The sequence below is a fragment of the Eubalaena glacialis genome, chromosome 4 (assembly GCF_028564815.1).
Source record: "Eubalaena glacialis isolate mEubGla1 chromosome 4, mEubGla1.1.hap2.+ XY, whole genome shotgun sequence".
In the NCBI taxonomy this organism is placed as follows: domain Eukaryota; kingdom Metazoa; phylum Chordata; class Mammalia; order Artiodactyla; family Balaenidae; genus Eubalaena; species Eubalaena glacialis.
The window spans coordinates 148,705,700-148,729,067 of record NC_083719.1 but is presented as its reverse complement, the minus strand read 5'-3'; the positions used below and the strand labels follow the sequence as shown (position 1 = coordinate 148,729,067).

The window sequence follows — 23,368 nt, the reverse complement described above, 5'->3', positions numbered from 1 at the left end:
CACATTCTGCCTTATTTTCACTAAAGCATTTCCAAGTGCTTATTTAATAGCTTCATAGAGAAGTCCAAGAAAATCTATACTCAATATTTTCCAAAACTGAACTTGTTCTCCTCTTCCCTGCCTCTATCTCATTTACTGACTTTCTTCTAACCTAGTCATCCCCATTGCAGTCCTCTTGAATCTTCTCTTTCTTTTTAAACCCAGCCTTGCCCATGCCAGTCATTTGCGAGCCACTGTCAAGCTGCCTCTGAAGCCTCCCTCCCCTGCATCCCTTCCCATCACTTTCACTGCCCCAGATGGGACCATGATGGACTCTTAGCCTCTTTCTGGTCCAAGCCCTCCTTCTCCCAATGTAGATTCCATGTTTAGAACAATTTTTCTAAAATGCAAATCGAATCAAGTCACTCCTTTGTTAATAACCTTCAGCAGCCCCCACTTACTTATATGGTAAAGTCAAAGCATTTGCCGTGCAATTCTAACTTTTCCAAAAGCTGGCCCAGGGTGAACTTTCCAGTCTTCCCTTTGTTCACTTCCAATTCCCCCCCCCCCCACCCCTGAGAGGTTGTTCTTTTCTCTACAATGAGATTGTTCTTTATTCCCCAACTATAACAACATATTCACAGCTCTGGATTCTGTTGTATCCTCAGCTCCAGATGTCATCTATTCTCTTTCTTACCTGGAACAATCTTCCTCTAGCTTCAAAGCCCAGCCCAAACAGTAACTTCTTTGTGTAAAATTTCACTGCGTAACAATAATGTATGACTGCCTATAATGATATGTATTACTGCCTATATTAGATAGTAGGTATTGCATTAAGCCCATTTCAACATTTTACTCATTTGCTTTTCACAACACATCCATGGGTAGGTTCTTCCATTTTACCAATGAAAAAATTCAGGCTCAAAGAGATAAAGTCATTTTCCATGTCCCAAAGGCTAGGAAGTGGCAGAACTGAGCTTTAAACCCAGACAATCTCATTTCAAAGAAATGTGCTTAATTACCGTGCTATTCTATCTCCCGTCACCATTTAGGTCTCTTTCTTCCTGCTAGGATGTGAGTTACCTGAGGGCAAGGATTCCGTGAAATTTATCTTTGCGCTTTGAGTTCCCAGAATGTAGTAGATATTCAATAAATGTTTGATGACTTGTATTCAGAATGAGCGATACTGCAGTGTCCTGTAGTTAAAGGCCTTCTGCACTGTAGACTGTGCTTGGTCTTCTTGCATATTTTGATCTCATCCCACATCTCTTGCTCTGCTCATCCTGGCTCAGTGTTGGCTTCAAACCCTTCCCAGCTCCTTTTATCACAAACTCTGTGAGTCTGAGATGGTTTCATCTCCATATTGACTGGATTAGACTCCTTAATTAACATTTAACTCCCTTGCCTTGAAGAACAAAATGAAGGCACACATGAAATCATCTTTTAGAATCCCTTTTTGATATACAAGGCAGAACTCCCACTTATGACAGGTTCCCAGAAAAGGGGGATGGACACTCTAAGTGGAAATGATCTGATCCCCATCACCTTTACTGCAGGGTCAGTACAAGAACCGGGATTTACATTTCTGCCCAAGGACCGACCGATAGCCAAGGATTAAGAAGAAGACACCAGAAATCAGGTTGAATCACTTGAATGTGATAAATCTACAAATGTTAAAAGCAGTATAAATTTATTAAATATGGCAATCAAGAAAATTCTTTTTAAAACAGTAGTACAAAAATTATGAATACTATGCATAGAGTGTTTACCATGTGTCTAGCACTTCGCTAACAGCTTGATACACCCCATTTCGTTTGATAATAACAAGAATATTGGAGCGGTACAAGCATTATCTCCATTTTACAGAAGAAGACAGAAGAGTTTTGAGAGCTTAGTGGGTAAATTGGCAAGGTCATTACAGCTGATAAGGGACAGAGCTAGGACTCAAAGCCTCATCTACCTGACTCCAAGATCCATGCACTTAATAGCCATGCTCCCCTGCCCCCAACGTGTTCATATCATGACCTGTGGACACCTAATGAGATTAGGCCTGTTGTCCTCAGCCATACAGCTAGTTATTGGCAGAGCTTGGACAAGAACCCAGGCCTCCAGACTTTTTCTCTTGAACCCTCCAGCCTCTCCCATAAATATGTCATACCAATATTAACATGCAACACAGAGTATATGTAGTTCTTGCATTTTCTTCATAATATCTGGTGTGGGTTTTTTTTTTTACACAAATAAATTGAAAGCTGAAGAAAGGTCACAGTCATGAATATAGGCACAGTTTTCCTAGAGGAGATAGTGAGAGAAATCTTTGATATTTTAAAAGAATTATGCCCACCGAACAGACCCTACAGAATGATCCAGAGTCATGTTTTGGCACCTACTTTTTTGATACATCTTTCCAGAAAGCAAAAAAAGGCATACAAGATCAAGTTGTCATTCCTGTGCTTTCAAAGTACAGTCATCCCTCTTTCTTAACCTACTTTTTCAGCAGGAACACTATTTTGCGCCCTATTATACAATACACATATATTTTTTAGAAGGTATGGAATGATCTTCCTGTCACTTCCTGTACTCCTAGCTCATTGATTTCTTAACTCACAGGGTTATTCCTCTTCAAAATGAGAAGCTCCAGTTTTACATTAAACCATGGACACACATACACTCAAGCTAAGTTAGATTCTTAATCAACAGAACCTATCTTTCCTGGGTTCCATACTTTGCTTTATAAAGTGGATTGCAATTTACCAAGCGATTATTTCCTAATCTTTCATCCTTTTGAGTTTGCCTTTCTATTGTCCTCTTTCCTTTTTTCATTTTCTTGCCTTCTTTCCTATTCTCCCTATCACAGTTTTGTGACTCATCTGATAAGCAATGTGCTAGACAATGTAGAAACATGTATAAGATGTCCCTGTCATCAAGATTTCTTACAGTATATTAGAAAATGATTCTTCCTTCTTTATACTTGAATAGGAAATATTATAAAGGATCTGTCCCCTGCCCCCTATCCAAGGACATCCATTTCTCTATACTAAGGGATGACTCCATGTTTTCTCCAGCATCACCAGGTGATCACTGCCTTAAATAAGAGAAATAGATTGAGGAAATTTCTGCAGGATCAACAGTGAACCTGCACACCAGGATTAAACCACACCCCTCCTAGTTCTTCTAATCCCATCAAGAGGGGTTAAATTCCACTGGGTTCCAGAGATCCATCCCTTCTTATCAGACACCCAAAGCCTTGCCTTCACTCTCCATCTTAAGTCCTTGCTATGTACTTTATCACTGAAAAACATCTCAACCATATCTCCGAAGGCACATTTCATGTGATTGCTCCAATGGAAATCCCACTCTTCCTAAGATTCTGCTTCTCCCAGATTGTGCTCAAGAGGTGGCAGTTTTTCTTCCCTGTGCCTTCAAACCATTAGGACTGAAGATGTGAAAAAGGGGCATTTTGCTCCTCATCACTGGTAGGCCACGCTCCCTCAATGCTCTGTACATATTCTCAACTTTTGAGTCTCTTGCCATCTGATTATAACACACATTACCTCTCATTCCCTGACGCCATATCTCCCTCTTGCCATCATTCCTCCTTCCTTCTGGATAATTTTAACGACCGGCTGTCTATCACTCACTCAGTACTCCTCCTGTCTACAGTGGTGGCTATGTCAGTACACAGATAGGTGATTCTTCCAACACTTTCACTTCCATTTATGTGAACTGCTCTGGCTGCTCCTCTTGTCTGCCATCCAGCTTCAGCTACTCACGCTCATGGTCCTATCTTGTCATTGTTGATAACAACAAACCTTCCTTAATCTCAGTTTCATGCAACCCACTTTCTAATTAGCACTGCCTACTTTTGTAGCTCAGTCTCTCTCATACCCTGACCCCATTAGTCTTTTGACACCCATGTGTCCCTCCAATCAACTGATTTTATGACCATCTCTCACCCTATGATGTTCTCATTCTCATCCTTACTTAGCTTAACTTTCAGGGTGAATCATTGTGATTATTATAAATACTCCTTGTACTCACTTACCCCTCTATTGCATTATGGTGTTTGGTTCTGGCTTGGTAAAACCAGAGCCCAAGGTAAATCAAACACTACCTACTTTGTGCCTGGGCATGTTAGTAGAATGTGGACAAACACACACACACATCGGACCATGAAAAGTAGTAAATGGTAGTGTCTTCATTCTACTAGTAATTTCTTCTCATTTCTCTTCTCTCTTTAAAATTTAACACCTCCCCCTCCATCCTTTCTCTCAGCTGATGACCACAGTTCACACATCACTGAGAAAACAGAAGTAATCAGTGCAGAAATTCTCCAGAATTCCATCAGAGGTCTACCCACCTGCCATAATCTGCCCTCTCTCTTTACTGTAGGTGAACTTCCCATCCTCCTGTACTTGTGAAAGACATCCCATTCTCTTCTCTATCATCAATTGATCTCTTCTTCTCTATTGGATCACTCTCACCCGTCACACAAATATACAGCTCCTTCTTATTAAAAAAAAAAGAGTTCTCTTGACTCCCCTCCTTGGAGTTGCAGCAGAGCTCATGGAAATTGTTGTCTCTATTTGTGTCTTTAGTTCTTATCACCTTGTTCTCTATTAATGCTGCCACAATCAGTCTTTCACCATTTTCCACTCCAAAATTTGTTCCACTTCAGTTTCAGTTGATTGAATTTACTATTTCAGTTGGGACAAAATCATACCTCCAGTCAAAGCCTTGGCATCATCTCTTTTTTCTTTTCTTCTCCTTTACTTTCTTTTCTTTTCTTTTTTATTGTAGTAAGAACAGATAACGTGAAATCTACCTTCTTAACAAAATTTTAAGTGTACAGGACACTACTGTTAACTATAAAACTATAAGCACAATGTTGTACAGCAGATCTCTAGAACTTACTCATCTTGCATAACTGAAATTGTATATCCATTGAACAGCAACTCCCAATTTTCCCCAGGCCCCCAACCCCTAGGGGGCAACCACCATTCTATTTTCTGATTCCATGAGTTTTACTACCTTAGATACTTCATATAAGTGAAATCATGAAGTATTTGTCCTTCTGTGAATGGCTTATTGCACATATCATAATGTTCTTCAGGTTTATTCATGTTGTCACATATGGCAGGATTTCCTTAATTTTTTATGGCTGAATAATATTACATTGTATGTATATACCATATTTTCTTTATCCATTCATCCAGTGATGGACATTTGACTGTTTCTGTATTATTCAATCACGAATAATGCTACAGTGACAAGAGGTGCATACATCTTTTCAAGATCCCAATTTTCATTCTTTTGAACAAATAGCCAAAAGTGGGATTGCTGCATCATATGGCAATGCCATTTTTAATTATTTGAGGAACGTCATGTTGTTTTCCATAGAGGCTACACCATTTTACATCCCCAACAATAGTGTACAAGAGTGCCAACTTCTCTGTATCCTTGCCAACACTTTTATCCTTTTTTTTTATGCATAGTGGTCATTTTAACAAGTGCAAGATGATATCTCATTATGATTTTGATCTGCACTTCCTTATTAGTGATGTTGAGCATTTTTTCATATACTTCTTGGCCATTTGAATATATTCTTTGGAGAAAGCAAAAGCTTTTCCTCTAAGATTAGGAACAAAGCAAGAATGCCCACTCTCACCACTTCTATTTTACATAGTACTGCAAGTGCTAGCCAGAGCAATTAGGCAAGAAAAAGAAATAAAGGCATCCAGATTGAAAAGGTAGAAGTAAAATGATCTGTTTGCAGATCTTATATGTAGCAAATCTTAAAGACTAAAAAAAAACAGGTAGAAATAAGAAATGAATTCAGTAAAGTTGCAGGACACAAAATCAACATATAAAAACCAGTTGCATTTCTGCATGCTAACAGTAATCTATATGAAAAGGAAATTGATAAAATAATTCCATTTATAATAGCATCAAAAAGAATAAAATACTTAGGAATAAACTTAACCAAGGAGGTAAAAGACTTGTATGCTGAAATCTACAAAATTTTGATGAAAAAAATGAAAGAAGACACAAATAAATGGTAAGACAGTCCATGTTCATGGACTGAAAGACTTAATATTGTTAAAATGTCCATACTACCCAAAGCAATCTACAAATTCAATGCAATCCCACTCAAAATTCCCAATGACTATTTTTTACAGAAATAGAAAAAGCAATCCTAAAATTCATATGGAACCACAAAGGACACCAAATAGCCAAAGTGATCTTGAGAATAAGAACAAAGCATCACATTTCCTGATTTCAAAATATATTATAAAGCTACAGCAATCAAAACATTATGTTACTTGTATAAAGACAGCCATATAGACCAATGGGACAGAACAGAGAACCCAAAAATGAACTCATGCAAATGAAGTCCACTGATCTTTGACAAGGGTGCCAAAAATACACAATGGGGAAAGTACAGTCTCTTCAACAAATAGTGTTGGGTAAACTGGATATTCACGTGCAAAAAATGAAATTGAACACTTATCTTTCACCATATACAAAATTCAACTCAAAATGGATTAAAGATTTAAAGACAAGATCTGAAACCGTAAAACTACTAGAAGAAAACACAGAGGAAAACATCGTGACATTCGTCTTCGCAACTACTTCTTGGATTTGATAACAACAAAAGCACAGGCAACAAAAGCAAAACTAGACAAGTGGGACTACATCAAACTAAAAAGCTACTGCACAGCAAAGGAACTATCAAGAGAATGAAAAGGCAATCAATGGAATGGGACATAATATTTGCAAATCATATATCTGATAAGGAGTAATGTCCAAAACATATAAAGAACTCCTAAAACTCAATACCAAAATACAGATAACCTGATTAGAAAATAGGTAAAGAACTTGAGAGTCATCTTTGACACCCTTTTTCACAAATGCATTGGCCAATACACCTAGAAATACTATTACCTCTACCTTCAAGATATACTGAGAATCAGACCATTTATCACCACCGTCATTGGTCCTAGACACTATCATCTCTTGTCTCGGTTATTGCAATAGCCTCCTAACTGGTCTCTCCACTCCTGCCTCTTTCACTCTATTTTAAACAAAATAGCCAATGTGGTATTTTTAGACTGGAAGTCAGATCATGACACTCTTATGCTCAAAACTCATCATGGATATGCATGTCCCTGAGAATAAAGACCACAGTTTTAAATTATCTATGATGCCCTACATTACCTAGCTCCACCTTTATCTCTCTGTCCTTATGTCCTTTTATTCTTCCCAATTTGCATTCTGCTGCAATCACACTGACTTCCTTGAATACACCAGGAATAATCCTGCATTAAAAATCTTTGCACTTTCTTTTCCATCTACCTGGGATGCCACAGCCCCAGAAATCTGCATAGTCAATTCCCTCTCACAGCTAATTTCCTTGTCTCCTTTTAGCTTTGTTTGTTTGAATGTCAGCTTTTCAATGAAGCCTTCTCCCACACACCAGACACACACCCATTTAATACTGAAAAACCACAAGCACATACTCCCAACTACCCTTTATTCTCTACTTCTCTTTTTTTCCATAGTATTTATCGTGTTTTAGCATAGTTTTTTCTTTCCTTCTTTCTTTCCTCTTCCTGTCTTTCTTCTCTCCCTCCCTCCCTCCCTCCTTTTCCTTTCTCCTTCCCTCCCTCTTTTCCTCCCTCACTTCCTTCCCTTCCTTTCCCCTGCCTTCCTTCCTTCCCTCCCCCACCTCTCTCTGTGTTTATTTTTTATTGCCTATCTTTCCAAGTAGAATTTAAGTTCCAAGAGGGAAGGAATCTTTTTCTAGCTTGTTCACTGATATACCCTAAGCATAATACATAATAGGGAATCAATAAATATTTTGAATGCAGTAAAAGTTTATAGTTAAATATTGTTGCCACTCATTACTCAGTATATTTTGAAATTATCCTGGAGACCAGTTAGCCAGCCATATGAGAAGCCCATCTCATTTATTTACATTCCTAGTCCAGTATCCCTTTTAAAATTAATATGTTTTTCTCTTTCCATGTAATGAATAACTCATCCAGTTTTGCCCCCTTTGATTGAAATAGCAGAGTCATGAAGAGAAAAGAAGTAGAGAATTTGGACTGAGAGATTATGCAGCCACACCAAAACTGGAAGCCATTAGGAGCCTTAACGAAAATCAGAGAAGCAAGAATGAATACTAAACTACTATTTGTAAGCCAGTATGTCTTCAGTCTCTTTTGAGTAATCCTTCTCCTCTACCCAACATATAAGAGCTATTCAGAGTTTGCTTCTGGCTCTTTACTCTTCCTTCCCTGCCTTTCTCCTTGTGTGAGCTCATTTTCTTCCATGTATATATACAAAGAGACTACTGCCATGCTGTTGAATCTCAAATTGAGGTCTCTAGTTCAGACCTCACCTCTAAGTTCCGTTCTTAATAATTACACAACTAACCCCATTACCTTTCTACTTGGACGTCTTATGTTACTTAACAACGTCCAAAATGAAACCCAAATCCTATCCTTTCCAAATATTCCCCATCTTAGTAATCAGGAATCCCTTCAATCACTAAAGTCAGCAATTCTTGATAGCTCTTTTTCGTTGGCACCTACATTCAAACCAGCACCAAGTTCTATATATTCTATTTCCAAAATGTATCTCGAATCATTTACTTCTCTACCTTGATGAAGTCTGCACCATTTCCCCTTAGTTCCAAAACAAATGGATAAATAAAATGCTAAAGAATTCAAAGGAGTGGAAGTTCATATATAGTTAAAGAGACCAAAATAGTTTCACAGAGGACTTGGCATCTTAAATAATTCTTTGATGATGTAAGGAAATGTGATAGATGGGCAGGTTTGGGGATAACAATGAAAGCACAGGGAACAGGTCAAACAAAGACACCAGAGGGAAGAGTATGATCTGGAAAAAATAAGTAGTCCAGTTGGGCTGGAGCTGAAAATATATTTAGAGGAGAAGTGGGAGCAAGGGCTAAAAACATAAAATTGGACTATATTGTGGAGGGCCTGAAATACCACAGAGGGACAGGTTAAGTTGATTTGTATACTTCCTGCCTTCCCAATGTGCCTTGTTGTTCATAGCCATGAATGTGTATCAGCGGAAGTGAAGACAGCCCGTATTCTCCTAATTGTTCTGCATTTCACTAGGGTCTTTTCCTTTCTGAATGTACTAGGGGATGCCCCAGAATACACAACTTTTTCTCCTTTTTCCCCTATAACATCAATTATTAAGCAACACTCTATATTAGCAGAGCCATATGCTTATTATAACAGTAATTGCTTCCCCATGATTATTTTCAGAGTATTTCATTATGTACTGAGATATTTATCTTGCATGCAGAACTACCTATTTTGTAAAAATACCAAGAGCTGGAATACCACTGTGTTTATGATTACTATCCTCATTGAATCAAAGGCACCACAGATGGAGGAAGTTTTAAGAATATTTAATACATCATTTACTTGATTCTATCTCCTCAAGGTGCCTTGCAGATTGTCTTAGCAGATGTGAATTCCCTTTCATCATGTGGAATGCAATTCTATCCTTGGTTTGTTATAAATTAACAATCTGAAGTAAAGTCCTGCATTCTGAGCAACAGCTGAAATATTCAATACGGAAAAAAATTCCCTACCCTACTCAGAGTTAGTTTTTCTTCTTTGGTTAATGCAACCACTTAAAATGGTTTTCCAGCTTTCAAGCCTGATAGATTACATGCGTGTGTGTATGTGTGCATGTATATACATATACATATATATTTCTATTGTATATATATTTCTAATTTCTGTTCCACAGAAAATAAGTCATATGATTTTGAGAATGTAGCCAAATGATTTTCACACCTATAAATGAACATTTTAAACCATCTGTAGAACTAACAAAGCACGACAGGACTTACTCTGGGGTCACTGCACTGCACTGTGAAAAGTTAGTACAGACTAAAAAATGAGAAGGATGATTCCAACATCTTCTCACCTGGAGAGGATATCTAAATCGTAAAATAAGAAATACAAATAGACAATACACACATGATTAGTTGCTCAGCCTTACTTGTATTCAAATAAATGATAAAAATATTTTCATCAATAAATAGGAAAAATATTAAGATAGTTTTCAGTGACTTCTGAGCACAAGTGTGTGTGTCAGGTCATTTGCACGTAGTGCTGGTGCAAGGGTAAACATTCCTATAAAGAAATTGGTTGAAAACGATTACCATTTTAAATAACCATGTATGTACTAAATCTTCTAGGAATTTATCATAAGAAAAGAATTTGGGATGTGCACAGGAATTTAGCTACAAGGATTTTATTCATCATACTACACTTTATTGCTTCTAAAAAAAAATAAGTTAAATGTCCACTGAAAGAAAATTGAGGAAATGTCTCATGCTACAAATATTCTATGAACCCCTTAACTATTGCAGAAATTAATGCCATGGGAAGAAGTTTATAATAGATTTACTGGAAAAAAAAACATGATGCCAACTCTGTACAAATATTTACACTGCATACACACATATACACACAGCACACAGACTGCAAAAAATATGCACCAAAATATTAACCATGGTTATTTCTGGTGTCAAATTACATGTGGTGATACACACACATACATAGATATTTTCATATATTTTAGATATACTTTGCATAAGTATGTAGTTTACACATATGTATATTTATATACATATACTGTGTATTAATATATGTTAATATTATATATTATTTATATCTCAATTTGGACATTATAAAGAATTAACAAAAAAAATTGGCTTCTTCCAGCAATTATTAGTACTAAAGTAAAAATTGGTAGCATTAGGATTCCATTTTATTTTGAGAGTCCAGATGGCTGAGAATCTTTAGAAAGCAATGAAGAGGACAACACTTTGTATCAAATCCTATGGGACCTGGTAAATATATTTACTCTTACTTAAAAAGAAAGACTGAAAGTTGCAAAACGTAATACTCATCTTAAAATGTTAGAAAAAGAACAAAATATACTCCAAAAATTAAAACGACAGAATTATGAAAATGAACTTAATGAAAAACGAAAAAAAACTAGAGAAAATTATAAAGACAAATAGAAAGCTTGAAAGAAAAAAATAAATATATCTCTTTCAAGACTGATTTTTGTAAAACAATGAGGGATAAAAATATAAAGGATTAGGGATGAAAAGGGAAACAACACAGTGACAGAGGAACTTCAACAAATTACATAAGAATACGATTCCAGAAGAGCAACAAGGATATAGAAACAGAAATAATCTTCAAGAAACTCTTAATCAACCTGGAATAGTTCTAGCCAATGTTCACCTACAACACACTAGCTGTTCCTTTAAAAATAATATTATGACCTGTCTTCCTTGTCCATCGCAATATTTGATGCTATTTTATTATTTAATCATGTGATTGAAAAGTAATAAACACTGGAGTCTGGCTGTTGTAATACTGTACTATATGTGTGAGCATAACAGATTCCTCGGTAAGGAACATTCTCTGTACTCTGTGAGCTTCAAATTGATGCTTTTTCAAATTTTAATATTTTAATTATAAATATTCAATGTTCATATGCTAATCAGGGCTTAATTTTTCCTACTGAAATGCCAAGAAGAAGGACTCTCTGTAATCCAGAGATTTCTTGGGTCCTCCTACTTAGATTACAGCTTCTCTCTCTGATATCACTGCTGCTAATTTTGTTACCTTCCTGTCCAAAATTGTGTGTGTGTGTGTGTACATGCATGTGTGCTTTAATCAGATGCTTCCTAAACCATTACTGTTCCTGCTCAAATAAGCTTTTAGTTGTTCTCTACCTCTCCTTGGTCAGACCATAACTCAAAGCTCTTGGTCATCTAGTTCCTACACCTCTACTGTTACATATCTACTGCTGTCCAATGAAATTACTATGTTCCCATTAGTCTGACTTGAGTTGGAATTTTGGGGAAGACAATGTTCCTGAAAAATCATCATCATCTTTGCACCATCTCCTCATTCCCCAACCACCATACACTTTGGTTTTCTTTCATTTAGAATATCCATCATCTCATTCCCACTTATATATGAGTTCTAATCCTCATTTACAACCTAATTAAAACTGTCTCCTTAAAGCTGCCCCTACTATACCAGTCAGCTGATGCATACAATGTTTATATTCTTATTTCTCTACTGAGAAGAGACAGGAATTTCTCTATAAATGTATAGGGGTGCTTGCTTTCTTCAATAAACAGCAAAGTAAATATTGTTATCTATCCATAAAAGAACTGGAAGTTGACACAGGGAACTGAGAGAAGAAAATGGGAATTGTATCAAAAAAAAGAGTAAGGTATGATTGGTACAGATAGCTCTGAACAACAAGAAAGACAATCTGTTAGGTTGCCACAAGATAATGGATTATCCAAATATTCCAAGGAGAGACTGCTGCTTCGACTTCACCTCCTGGGAAATAAAATGTCTAAAACAATAGTCACTTAACACTTTGTTATATACCGATATCAACAAAAAAATTTTGGACACACTTCCCATATATACGTTTCTGCATTTATGTACTCTACCACATATGTGTGTGGGTGTGTGTACATACACTAACACATTACATGCACTATAAAATACACTCAGAAAGTAGAAATTTTAAAGGATAAAGGAAAAGAAATATACCTTTAAATAAAAGCTTTAATTTTTTTCTGCAACCCAGTGAATCATGATGTTCAAATCACATTTTGGAAACATGATCCCACCAATTTTAACAAGAGGGTTGAATGAAAGAATAAAGAAATTAGTTCACTGATGGGGTGATCTTTGCTAGATGCAGGGTGAGGGGGGTAAAGTATTAGGGAAAGAGATCAGGATTGGGAAGGGAGGAGAGACAGAGAAGAATACATTTTATGCTGCAAATAAATCAGCCTCCCCACCAAATCACATATGATTTCTCTGACAACTCAAACTGGTTCAGGGTTGCCAAGAGGCAAGAGTTCTTATGTGGGAATTGAGAGAAAGTGGGCTCTGTTACATTCATTCTGATGTACACGGATGGAACGGTATACTTGGAACAGCGGCTTGAGGCCTTAAAGTGACCAACAGAGTTCAAGTTAAAAGAAGGTCGGCACAGGTCTCTCTTTTCTCCTTCTCCTGAAACTGCACACTACAAAACATCAACAGTACTCATTCTGGCATTTTCATAAATACCCTTATGATACCATTTCCCTGGCATTTGATCAATTTCTATTTCCTGATATCCATCCCTCTCAATAACATCCTTCCTCCCAACTGAACTCCCCTCCATGCACACACAACACAGACACACAAATACAAAGAGACACACAACAGCTTTGTATAATGCTGAGCATCCAACAGCCACTCCCAAATTTTTTTCAGAAATAAAATAAGGATCCCCCAGACTGAAGTGTCTCCTCATCTGTGATTACTTAGCTTACTTTTTGTCAATACTAAATAAAACAGAACATAGTTTTATCAGCATCACATACGTTGTGTGTATTAAAATATGCATATTTAACCAATGTGCATTACCTTCCAAATACCAATTTTCTTTTTCTAAAAAAAAAAATATTTCAAAGATCATTTTGGATCAGTGAATGTGTGCTAGTGTAATTTCTTGCATAAAATACACTCTAAAGAAATACTTCCTGAACCTTCTTGTGAGCCTAGCTCTCTCCACGTAAATCCGCGCCCTCCTTTTTCACATTTAATACAAGCATAAATAGTATTGCCGTAGTGTCGATCTTTTCTACCCACTTCAGGCCAGGCCAGTATAAAACTCCACGAATGGAGTTTCCAAAGAATGCTAGCTCAAATATTTCAATCCCTTCCATTAGTAAACATGCTTGTATTTCAATTATCTTCTCTCCTTCACACATATCCTTGGGATACAAAGAGAACTGGGAGTATATTGTACTGTGACTCAGAGCCGTCCCGGAACAATACTTGGATATCCTGCTTATCCATGTAGACGAACGTTCCTTAGTTTGTGGAGCACGATTTCTGACCCGCTTTTTCCCAACTCAGCATAACCCAACAACACTCCTAGTCTTTCTCTTTTGGGGTGCTGGAGGACTTCATATATCACTGCATTGTCCTCTTCTAGCCTTTACTTTATTGCTTTTCACTTCATTATAACAGACTCCATAAACCACTCGCCTGATCAAGCTGAACACAGTACGAAGTCATTTTCCTCCTCTTTGAATGGCTTCCTCCTGAAAAGCCTCAGAGTTTTCCTTAATCAGCTGAAGTAGCTAAAGTTTTTAAAGTAGGTTCTCCCTCCATCTATTTCCTAAAAGTCCATCTAGATACTTTTACATTAAAATAACTTAAATATATGTGTTAAAATTAAAGGTTCTGACCTTAACTGTTCAGTACGTCAGGGCATCTACTTCAGAAGATGGGAATGGCATATCACCCACTTAGCCTCCCCCGGCCCACACATACAGTTACTTTATTAATTTCCATGCTAAATTGATTTTCATTTGATTTAATTTTATCGGAACCCCTTTAAACTATTTTAGAAATTTGGTAGAGCAAAAGTAAACCCATTTTACAGATAAGCCAAACTTACAGAAAAGAAGTAACATCACTATGCTAAACACATGTTAAATTAAGCTACAACTGCTGGTTTCTAGCTTTCTTTCTACATTTTTATGAACTCTGATTTCCCTAAAGTTTGTACATAGGTCAAGTTTGGTCATTCAAGTGCTACAAAGGCTAAGGCAGACCTTAACTGATAGGAGTAGCCTGGAGGGAGTGCAGGTGAACCAGATGAAATGGGCTTGTCTAGAACTGCTATGGTTACTGCTTCTATGCCTGTTTGTCCAGACGGAAACCTGGACAAATGGTAATGAGTCTTGTACATTGCAAGAGAAGCCAAAAATGAAAATTTCTAATATGAAATCTCCCCTTCTTAAAATGTTGATTAGTAATGCACAATGTTTTAAACACTGCACTGACCAAATGAAATAACTCACGGGCTAGATTCGCTCGTGGACTATACATAGTTCATCACCTCTGTAGCTGATGACTATTCCGTGACTCACTTACCTCTACCTTCTACTGCTTTAACATTCCTCAAATTGAGCTTAGGGAAACCGTGAAAGGACAATCTTCTAGGCAGTTCCTTCAGCTAGTACCGAATAATACTCAACATTACATCACCAGTAACATTTTTACCTTTGTGCATAAGCATATAGATGTAATAGGTACATATCTGCAATTTCTGTTCTATTTACAAATGTATCACTTGAAATTTTCCCCTTCCCCTCACACATCCCAGTTTCAGAATGGGTAATTAAAATGTCTCATTACTTTTCATATGCACTTCTCAAATCCTGTCTGATTTGATTTTAGGTTCTGAGCAATTCATCCTGATTCAGTTGTGTGTAGAAAATATATACTATCAACTTCCTTAGCTTTAACTCATTTTATTTAATACTTGATTACATCTCTCCCCCATCTTTAAATTTAATTTGATCCTTGACAAACAACAACTAAACTAAAAAGTGACCGAGCAATAAGCAAAAAAGTTAAGAGTTTTCTTCTGAGTTAAGAGGCTTCCAATCGTGAACTGACACGAACACGGTGTGTCTCACCTGGTTACTGCCTTTGCTCTTAACTGAAGTGAAAGTACAGACATCAGAAACTCAGCAGCTTAAAAGCAAATGATTATCCACCAAGCCCAATGTCTCCCTGAAGGCCTGGAGATTACATGTGTAATAATCAGGCTGCCCTTGCCAAAAGTAAGGCTTAATGCTTCATTTTTTTTATTGTATTTATTGAATGGAGCCATTGCTTGATAGCCCCTCTGAGCATTAACAAACATGAAAGAAACCACCAAAGGAAAGAAAGAAATATATAAATAACGGAAAACCATGCCACTAAAGTTTATAATCTGGAACATGCAGTCCTGGAAATCAGGCACATACTCTTACACTCCTTCAAGTACTCTGTTCTACTTTAAAGTTATGCAAGCACTGCTTAATTTGCCAAAAACCTGAATCTCTGAAGTCCCATTTAGATGCATTTGCAAAATACCAATCCTTTTGCTTCTTGCTTCTGTATCATGCCATGTGACAATGTGATATTCCTAAATTTTGTTTTCTGGTTCTGTATTATTATCAGCTGTATTTTAACACTGTGATAATCATATATTTAGGACTCCCCTGAATAACTTTTTGTAAGATAAGGTGCCCCTATAGCCGCTAGCATGTGGACTTGCAGGGAACTGGACCAGAGTTATTAAAATCAAATCATCCTTGCATTTAGGAAGAGACAAGACTAAGAACCTGTGACATTTGGTTCTCACGTCCTTCACTTTTTTTCTATCCATGATAACTCATTTCACATTCTTCTTTATAAGTGCTACTCCTTCAAATTTGCAAGTATAAGAAAAAAAAAAAGATAAAGTTTAGAAACACAACTTGAAATAATGGTCATCCAAAAGGGATTAAAGTGTGATTTTTGTTTTATTTTTAAGGGATTGAGGCAACATTTTCTTTAGCTACCATGGAAGTTTTTTCCCATAAAATCTGGCTGAAAAAGAAATCATCCACATATCAACATCAGAAGTACAAATATTACCCTATGATTTTGTACTTACCTCTTTAACTATTCCTACTCTGAACATTTTTGCTTTTGTGAAGAGCAAAATTATGAGCTCTTGGCTATCATTGTCTGGTGCTGTTAGTAAGATTTTATATCTGTTCCGGGCATTCTCTGTAATTTTTACATGTGGCTTGGGGGCGGGGAGAAAGGAGTAGAGCGGATTATAAAACACAAAATAAATTTAAGAATATGTAAGAGGAATAGAGTGGGACAGAAATAGAAACCCACTGGCAGGTCTTGGGTGTGTTTGCTTACAGGATACTCTAATGTAAAATCTACTGAGGAGCTGCCTTTTGAAGAGAAAGAAGGAAGACTTATGAAACTCACCTCCTAGGACAAATGAAGGCCATGTAGTTGGAGGTAACGATCTACAGACAGTGTCCCTGGTACTAAGGGAACGCCTTCCTCCCATCTGAGTTCACGCCCCATGTCTCCATGAACCTGCGATGAATACCTGGGTGCGCTCAAAGTTCTCTTGAGGAGAGAGGAACACTACAGACCTCTTCCAAGAGGACTCACAATCTAATAGCACCTGGGTTCCACAAATACACTTCACACAAATCCATTAGGTGCCGAGAGCCCGCTTGCTTCATAAATGCATTTGGTGTAATGGAATGGAATTAACCCAACATTTATATTTTCATCCTCAAAGTACGTTAGGAGAATTATAAATTTCCCAATTGACAACAGATGAAAATGAACACTGTCCTTATTTACTTAGGGTGGAAACAAACAGGGCAAAGGAAGGATACTTTTCTTAAAGCTTCAATCCAAAGTCAGATTTTGTTTTCTGTAATTTCTGGCTTCCTATCCCAGAGCCAAGCTTATTTTCTTTGTCTTTTCCTTTTTTTTTTTCTTCTTTCTGGATTTCCAATAAAATAACTGAAACTAGAATTATGCTTTAAAAAAAAAAAAAAATCTCAAGGATATTTTTAAGTCCCCAAGGTAAAGAAACTGCCTAAGGGGGTCAAGACTGTGCAGACCAGATTTTTTACAGTGTGTGCTATTTCGCATTTTTAAGAAGGCAATTAGTTATTCTTGTGTATTAGTGGCTGCCCCATTTTCTCCATAACTGATAAAAAGGGCCTCGGAGAGGGCATATTTTAAGTGGGACATTTATTACCCAAAAAAGGAATGATTCTAATTTAGAGTCACTGGGAAAGCCCTTTCTATAGATGCAGTTAAATTTCACAGCTGCAAAAGCTTGGCCTCGCTGTTTCCAACTTTCACTGCCATTTCTAGCTAAGCCATCGCTAGCTTAAAGATAGAGTTAAAGAACCTGATAAAATAACCTGAACACGAGAGTTCTATCTATTTAAAGCAATCCAAGGGAGCACAATATTAATTTGGTGGCCATGGAGTATGTGTAAGATGCAGAGCTGTGCGTGGTGATAACCTTGAAAAATCTACACCAGGAAAAAAAAAAAAAAAAAAGGGAGAAGGACAAATTCACCTGTGTGTTTGGTGTGATGGGACTTTCAAGTTACCAGTTACTTGTAGGTCATTTTTGTCACAGCAGCATGTACGAAGAACTGTTGACAGTTAGGGATTTTTATTACATGAGTTTGAAGGTTGGGTCCATGTTTTAGGTTACAGAAAGCCGAGTTGATTTTTGAGATATGTCTTGACTTGCTTAGCAAAACCACACTAGGAATTTTTTAAGGCAATTTTTAAAAAGCGCTGTGAAAATCTCTGTACCCCAAGATCCCACCATAAAAATGAAATAAAAATACATGGGGTCCAAAGAAAAGATTCATTCCATGGCCACATATCCTTAAAATCTAAAATGGAATTGGAGGCCTTCTTTCTCAGAGTATAGATTCTCGTTACTTCCTCTTCAAGAGAAGCATACCTAAAAGGTTATTGATTTGGTCCTGAAGGACAGAGTGTTTATTACGGAGGAAGCCATGGCGGAGTACGAGTGTGAGAAATTAATGATGGCTTTGTAAGTGTCCACGCTGTGGTGTGGAACCAGTGGGGCAACTGTCAATCTATATGATAATACATTCCCAAACTTCATAAAACCAGTGAGGTAAAAACGCATTGATTTTGGGGGGGAGCTAAATAGAATTTATCAAAAAGAAAGGGCAAGAAGTTGACTGAAGTTAACACCTCAGTCTGCAGAGTAGCTCACTCCTCACTTTTTATTTGGTTGAGGAGTTTATGATGTGACGTGTACAATTTCTTGTTTTTATTTCTGGCCCCCAAGGAGAACAGAGCATGCGTTACGTACATCTTTGGAATCTGTGAAATATTGAAAAAATTAAAAAAGAGAAAAGGAAACACATTCTATCTGTACATTTTTAAATAACCATCTATCACCTAAGCTTGAACTCTGGCTTCAGAACTCCCCCTTCATGCTCTGCCAGATTCAGGAACAAAAGAATTGCTTCCTGGTTCTAAGTACATTATCTAAGTTCTTTATGCAATTCTGATTGTATTAGAACTAGCATTACAGGGAAAAATCACCACACTGTATCTAAGGGTTTACTTCCTATCAGTACACAGGGATTTATATAGAGTGCCACAAGGTGAAAACTGTTTGAATATGTTTCAAATGATATTGGAAAAAAGCAACTACTGTTGGTCCACCCAATACATCTTTACCTGTAAAATCCCCTCATCCCTAACAGTTGTAGGTAAATTCAAGGCAAGCCTTTTTGCTCCCTTTTCTTCTCTGGAAATCTCCCCTTATTCGTTGAGTTCTTAAGATGTATACAGCTTAAAAAAGAAAGGGTGCGAATTCTAGGAATATGTATAAATAATTCTTTATAGATGGTGTCCACGAGACCAGCGAGAATTCCAACCACGGAACATTTGCTAAAATACCTTGTTTAAGATATGCCGTAAATTCTTGGATTACAAATGATTTTATTTATTAGGCAATCAAAGTGCCTCCATTTAAATAGTACCTGACACACACTGAAGTGGAAAAAGTACGTCAGTAAATGGATTCAATGTATGCCTTTATGAAAAGTTCTGAAAGTAATTTCCTAACAAATAAGCACCTTTAGAGTGCTGGATGTACCAAGTGTCAGAATTCTGTTAAAATTCAAAAGGAGTCAAGTGCAGATTTTTCCTTGAGAGGACACCTTGATTAGCTACCTGAACTGAGGCATAAGGAAGACACATCCCCTTGTCCTCACTGTAGAATAAATTATTTCACAATTAAACATAAATTTAAATGCAACATAGTGACATCTTTTAGAATATATGCGACTTACCCAGGAAATGATGTATTTTCAACATGGTTTGGAGAGTAAACGATATTTAGCTATGCTTTTGTATTTACAACAAGCTGCCTGCCTGCCTGCAAATTTCTTTCTTTTATTTCTTAAAGGCAAGAAAATACTTAGAGCTGCTCTAGTAGAGGTTTATAATATTTATAGAAACCTTCTTAACTGATCTATTTGTAAACATTTTAATGGTAATTCTTTTAGCAAACACACAATATATTCATAACAAACCACATAGCATCTGATGTTTTCTCAATAAATCCACCGTACCTAATGCAATTTATCTTTTAAAAAATGTTTTGGACTCCACACGGTTCTGAGTTGCTAAGAAAGCCACAAATAAGCACCTTCTCTCTTTAATGACTTGCTTAGGCTTCCCTATATTTACTGCTTAATGATCGGAAGCATTTAATTTTCATTAAAACACATCCACAAAGCTGATGGATAAAGCAACAGTGATTTGTGACAGAAGGTGTGGGAAGCCATGAACCTACAGAGGTACCAAGGAGAAAAGTAAACATAGAAGAGAATACTTTTTTGAAGACAAGTCTCTTCCTATTTGTCATTATTAAACTCCAGAGCATCTGTTCCAAGTTTGATCTCCAATACGGATATGAGGCATTGCCGCCTGGAAATGAAAGTCTAAGATAAGGTAGGATTCTTAAGAGTTCTTCATGAAAAAAAATAACCCAGGTTGCCATTTACTGGGAAGGGGAAATCAATACAAAGACCTAGAAACTTGTGGAGAGAGGACATTTTCTAGGTGTAGGTCATAGTTTATCAAGTTGCTTCTTTTGCAATGCAATTTACTTGCTAATAAGACCAACTGACGATGCCTGAATAGTGTGCTATCATCAAAATGTGATTTTAAAATTCTCTCCTCGTTTTTTGTGTGTTTGAGGTGTGCTGGTTTATTTTGCCCCAGCTCAGCGTGGGTAGACAAGGTCGAGTTAAAAGAAAATGAATGGTTTTTATACGCCTCTTTATTAAAACACAAAAACATCCCAAGCCCCACATTGTGCAGTACCCAGAACATTAAAAAATATTTAAGAAGCGGGCCTACCGTTCTCCTCATCTGACTTATTTTCGTTGTCAGAATCAGTCAAGGTAAGGGCCGAGTTTTCACGACTGGACAGGCCGGAACTGCGCCTGGATTTTATCCCTCTCCCCCACAATCGGATGGCATGTTCTGGAGACATCCCTCCCTCTGTATCGGAGTCGGCGTCAGACCCTGTGCTCAGAGAGTAGCCCTGGTGAAGGATCCCCATGTCGGAACAGTAGCCGCTTCGGTGCGGGGAGGGCTCACAGATCCCCAGCTCTGCAAGGGTGAAGTTAGTTCCTAGGGTGACAGCAACAAAGAGACCGATTAAAATTTGTGAAATGCTTTCAAACTTCAAATTTATTCTTAGAAAAAGCAGACAGACATTTTCCTGTTCAAAAACTATACCGGATTTGCTGTAGTATACAGCTAAGCAAGAGTATTCAGGATATTGGGGTATATTTGAGAACAAGAGCAACAAAAAAGTAAACATCTAAGATTAATTTTAATCCTAAAACGGAATGCTCAGATTTTACTTGAAAAATTTTTAAGTATTTACTGTTGTCTAGGTAGCACCATGTAGCTGATAAAAACACTGGATTTATAAGAGGAGCTAATATATACCAAGCACGTGCTTTGCTCCAGGCATCTTTTATTCTGCAACTTTTATTTTACATTTAAAATTTTCACAACGACTTTATGATGATGATAATATTACTGGAATCATTCTGTCAATAAGGAAACTGAGGAACAGAGAATTTAAGTGACTTACCCAAGGTCACACATCTAGACTGTAGTAAAACCTGGATCTGATCCTTGAGCAGTCTGTCTTCATGTCAAAGAAGCTTAATCCTCCAATAAATGGGAGTGGTGGCCAGGAGACCTGGGGACCAGTCCTAGCTTTCCACTGGTAAGTCTCATTGTGGCAAGTCTCTCTTAACAACTTGAGCCCCAGTTTCCTCTTCTGTAAAATCTGGGTATTAATCTCTTAAATTCCTCTCAGAATCACTGTGTGTTTTATATGTGATAATACATACACCCAAGTTTGTTCTTTTTTTTTTTTTAAGTGAGTATAGGTAAGGTGTTAATTAAATGAGCATCCTAGGGATGGAGTTAGTCCACTTTTGTTTTGTTTTTTAATTAATTGTTATTGGAGTATAGTTGATTTACAATGTTGTATTAGTTTTAGGTGTAGACCAAAGTGAATATGTTTTATATATATATATATATATATATACATATATATATATATATCTCCATTCTTTTTCAGATTCTTTTCCCATATAGGTCATTACAGAGTATTGAATAGAGTTCCCTGTGCTACACAATAGGTCCTTATTAGTTATCTATTTTATATATGGTAAAAGGTATTATACCAAACTCACCAGAAAAAGTTAAATAAGTTCACACTTATAGAAAGGCAGGCTTTCCTCTAAAAACAGAATTGTTTCTTCAAAAATATTCCCTTCTAAACTCCTCAGCTTCATCTTCCACTAGGACCACACTTCCCCAATGTTACCCGCTCCCCACAATTCCTAGTTTGGTACCTTTTTGTCCTCAACAAACTCACAGAAGAGAAACCTCACTCTAAGTACCTGGGGCAGATTTTGGACCAAGTCTTTCCCAAATTTGCTGGTTTAACATATGAAGCTGGAGAGCCACAGATATAGTAGAAAGGAAAGACTGGTCTAACATTTATTAAATCACTCAACAAATATTTATTGTTCCTAGTGCTGTGCTAGGCCTTGGAGATATAACAGTGAGAAGTATAAAAATACAGTCTGTGACATTTACAGTCTAATCAGGAAAGGGGCATTCATCAAAGAATCACATAAAAAAGTACAATCTATACAGTGATAAATACTATAGAGAAAAGGGCCAGGAAGCCATGAAAGGTCATCCGGTGCTCCAACCCTTCATCCTGTCGCAGCTTGCCCACCAGACGTTCACCTAGTGGTAGACACAAGGGACTGGGAGTTTACTCCACCGAGAAGTTATCACGTCCCCTTCCATTTGCTCTTACCATACCCAGCTTCCCAAGCACTCCTCTGTGTGAACTTATTTCAGACAAACATTTTTCATGTATTTTGGCTTAGACCAAGTCCTCATGTTATACCACTTTGCTTAGCATGTAAATAGTACAGGGGAATGTTAATATTATGTCAACTTATTGTTTTGCACTTACTTTGCTTATTGATGGAAGACTGATTTGGCTCTAATTCATCTTGTATAATTATGTCTTTATTAAGCTCCATGGCAGCTTTGAATAGAAGAGAGAAACTAGTCACTGTGTGATTCTCCAAGCTAAGGCTTCTAGTGGAAAGCAGTCAACATTTCACTCCTTCTTTACTATCTTGCAGAGGATAAAAAGAGGCACAATACTGCAGCATTCATGGAACACATATTGACCCTCTATTTGCCTCCAACCTCGCTAGATCACTAATTAAAGCGGGTGTGGACGATGTCTCCAACTCCTTCCATCTCAGGTGTGTGTTTTATGGCTGTTGCCAATA

At 37.1% G+C, this 23,368-nt stretch overlaps 1 protein-coding gene across 2 annotated transcripts in view; it reads right to left on the bottom strand.

Annotated features, from left to right (window-relative positions):
- TENM2 (teneurin transmembrane protein 2) overlaps positions 1-23,368 on the bottom strand; it is a 988,081-nt gene that overhangs the window by 893,406 nt on the left and 71,307 nt on the right. For both annotated transcript variants that reach the window (XM_061188437.1, XM_061188438.1), the window contains exon 2: positions 20,880-21,155. In XM_061188437.1, the coding sequence (XP_061044420.1) occupies positions 20,880-21,155 (276 nt within the window). The remainder of the gene's footprint in view (positions 1-20,879; positions 21,156-23,368) is intronic.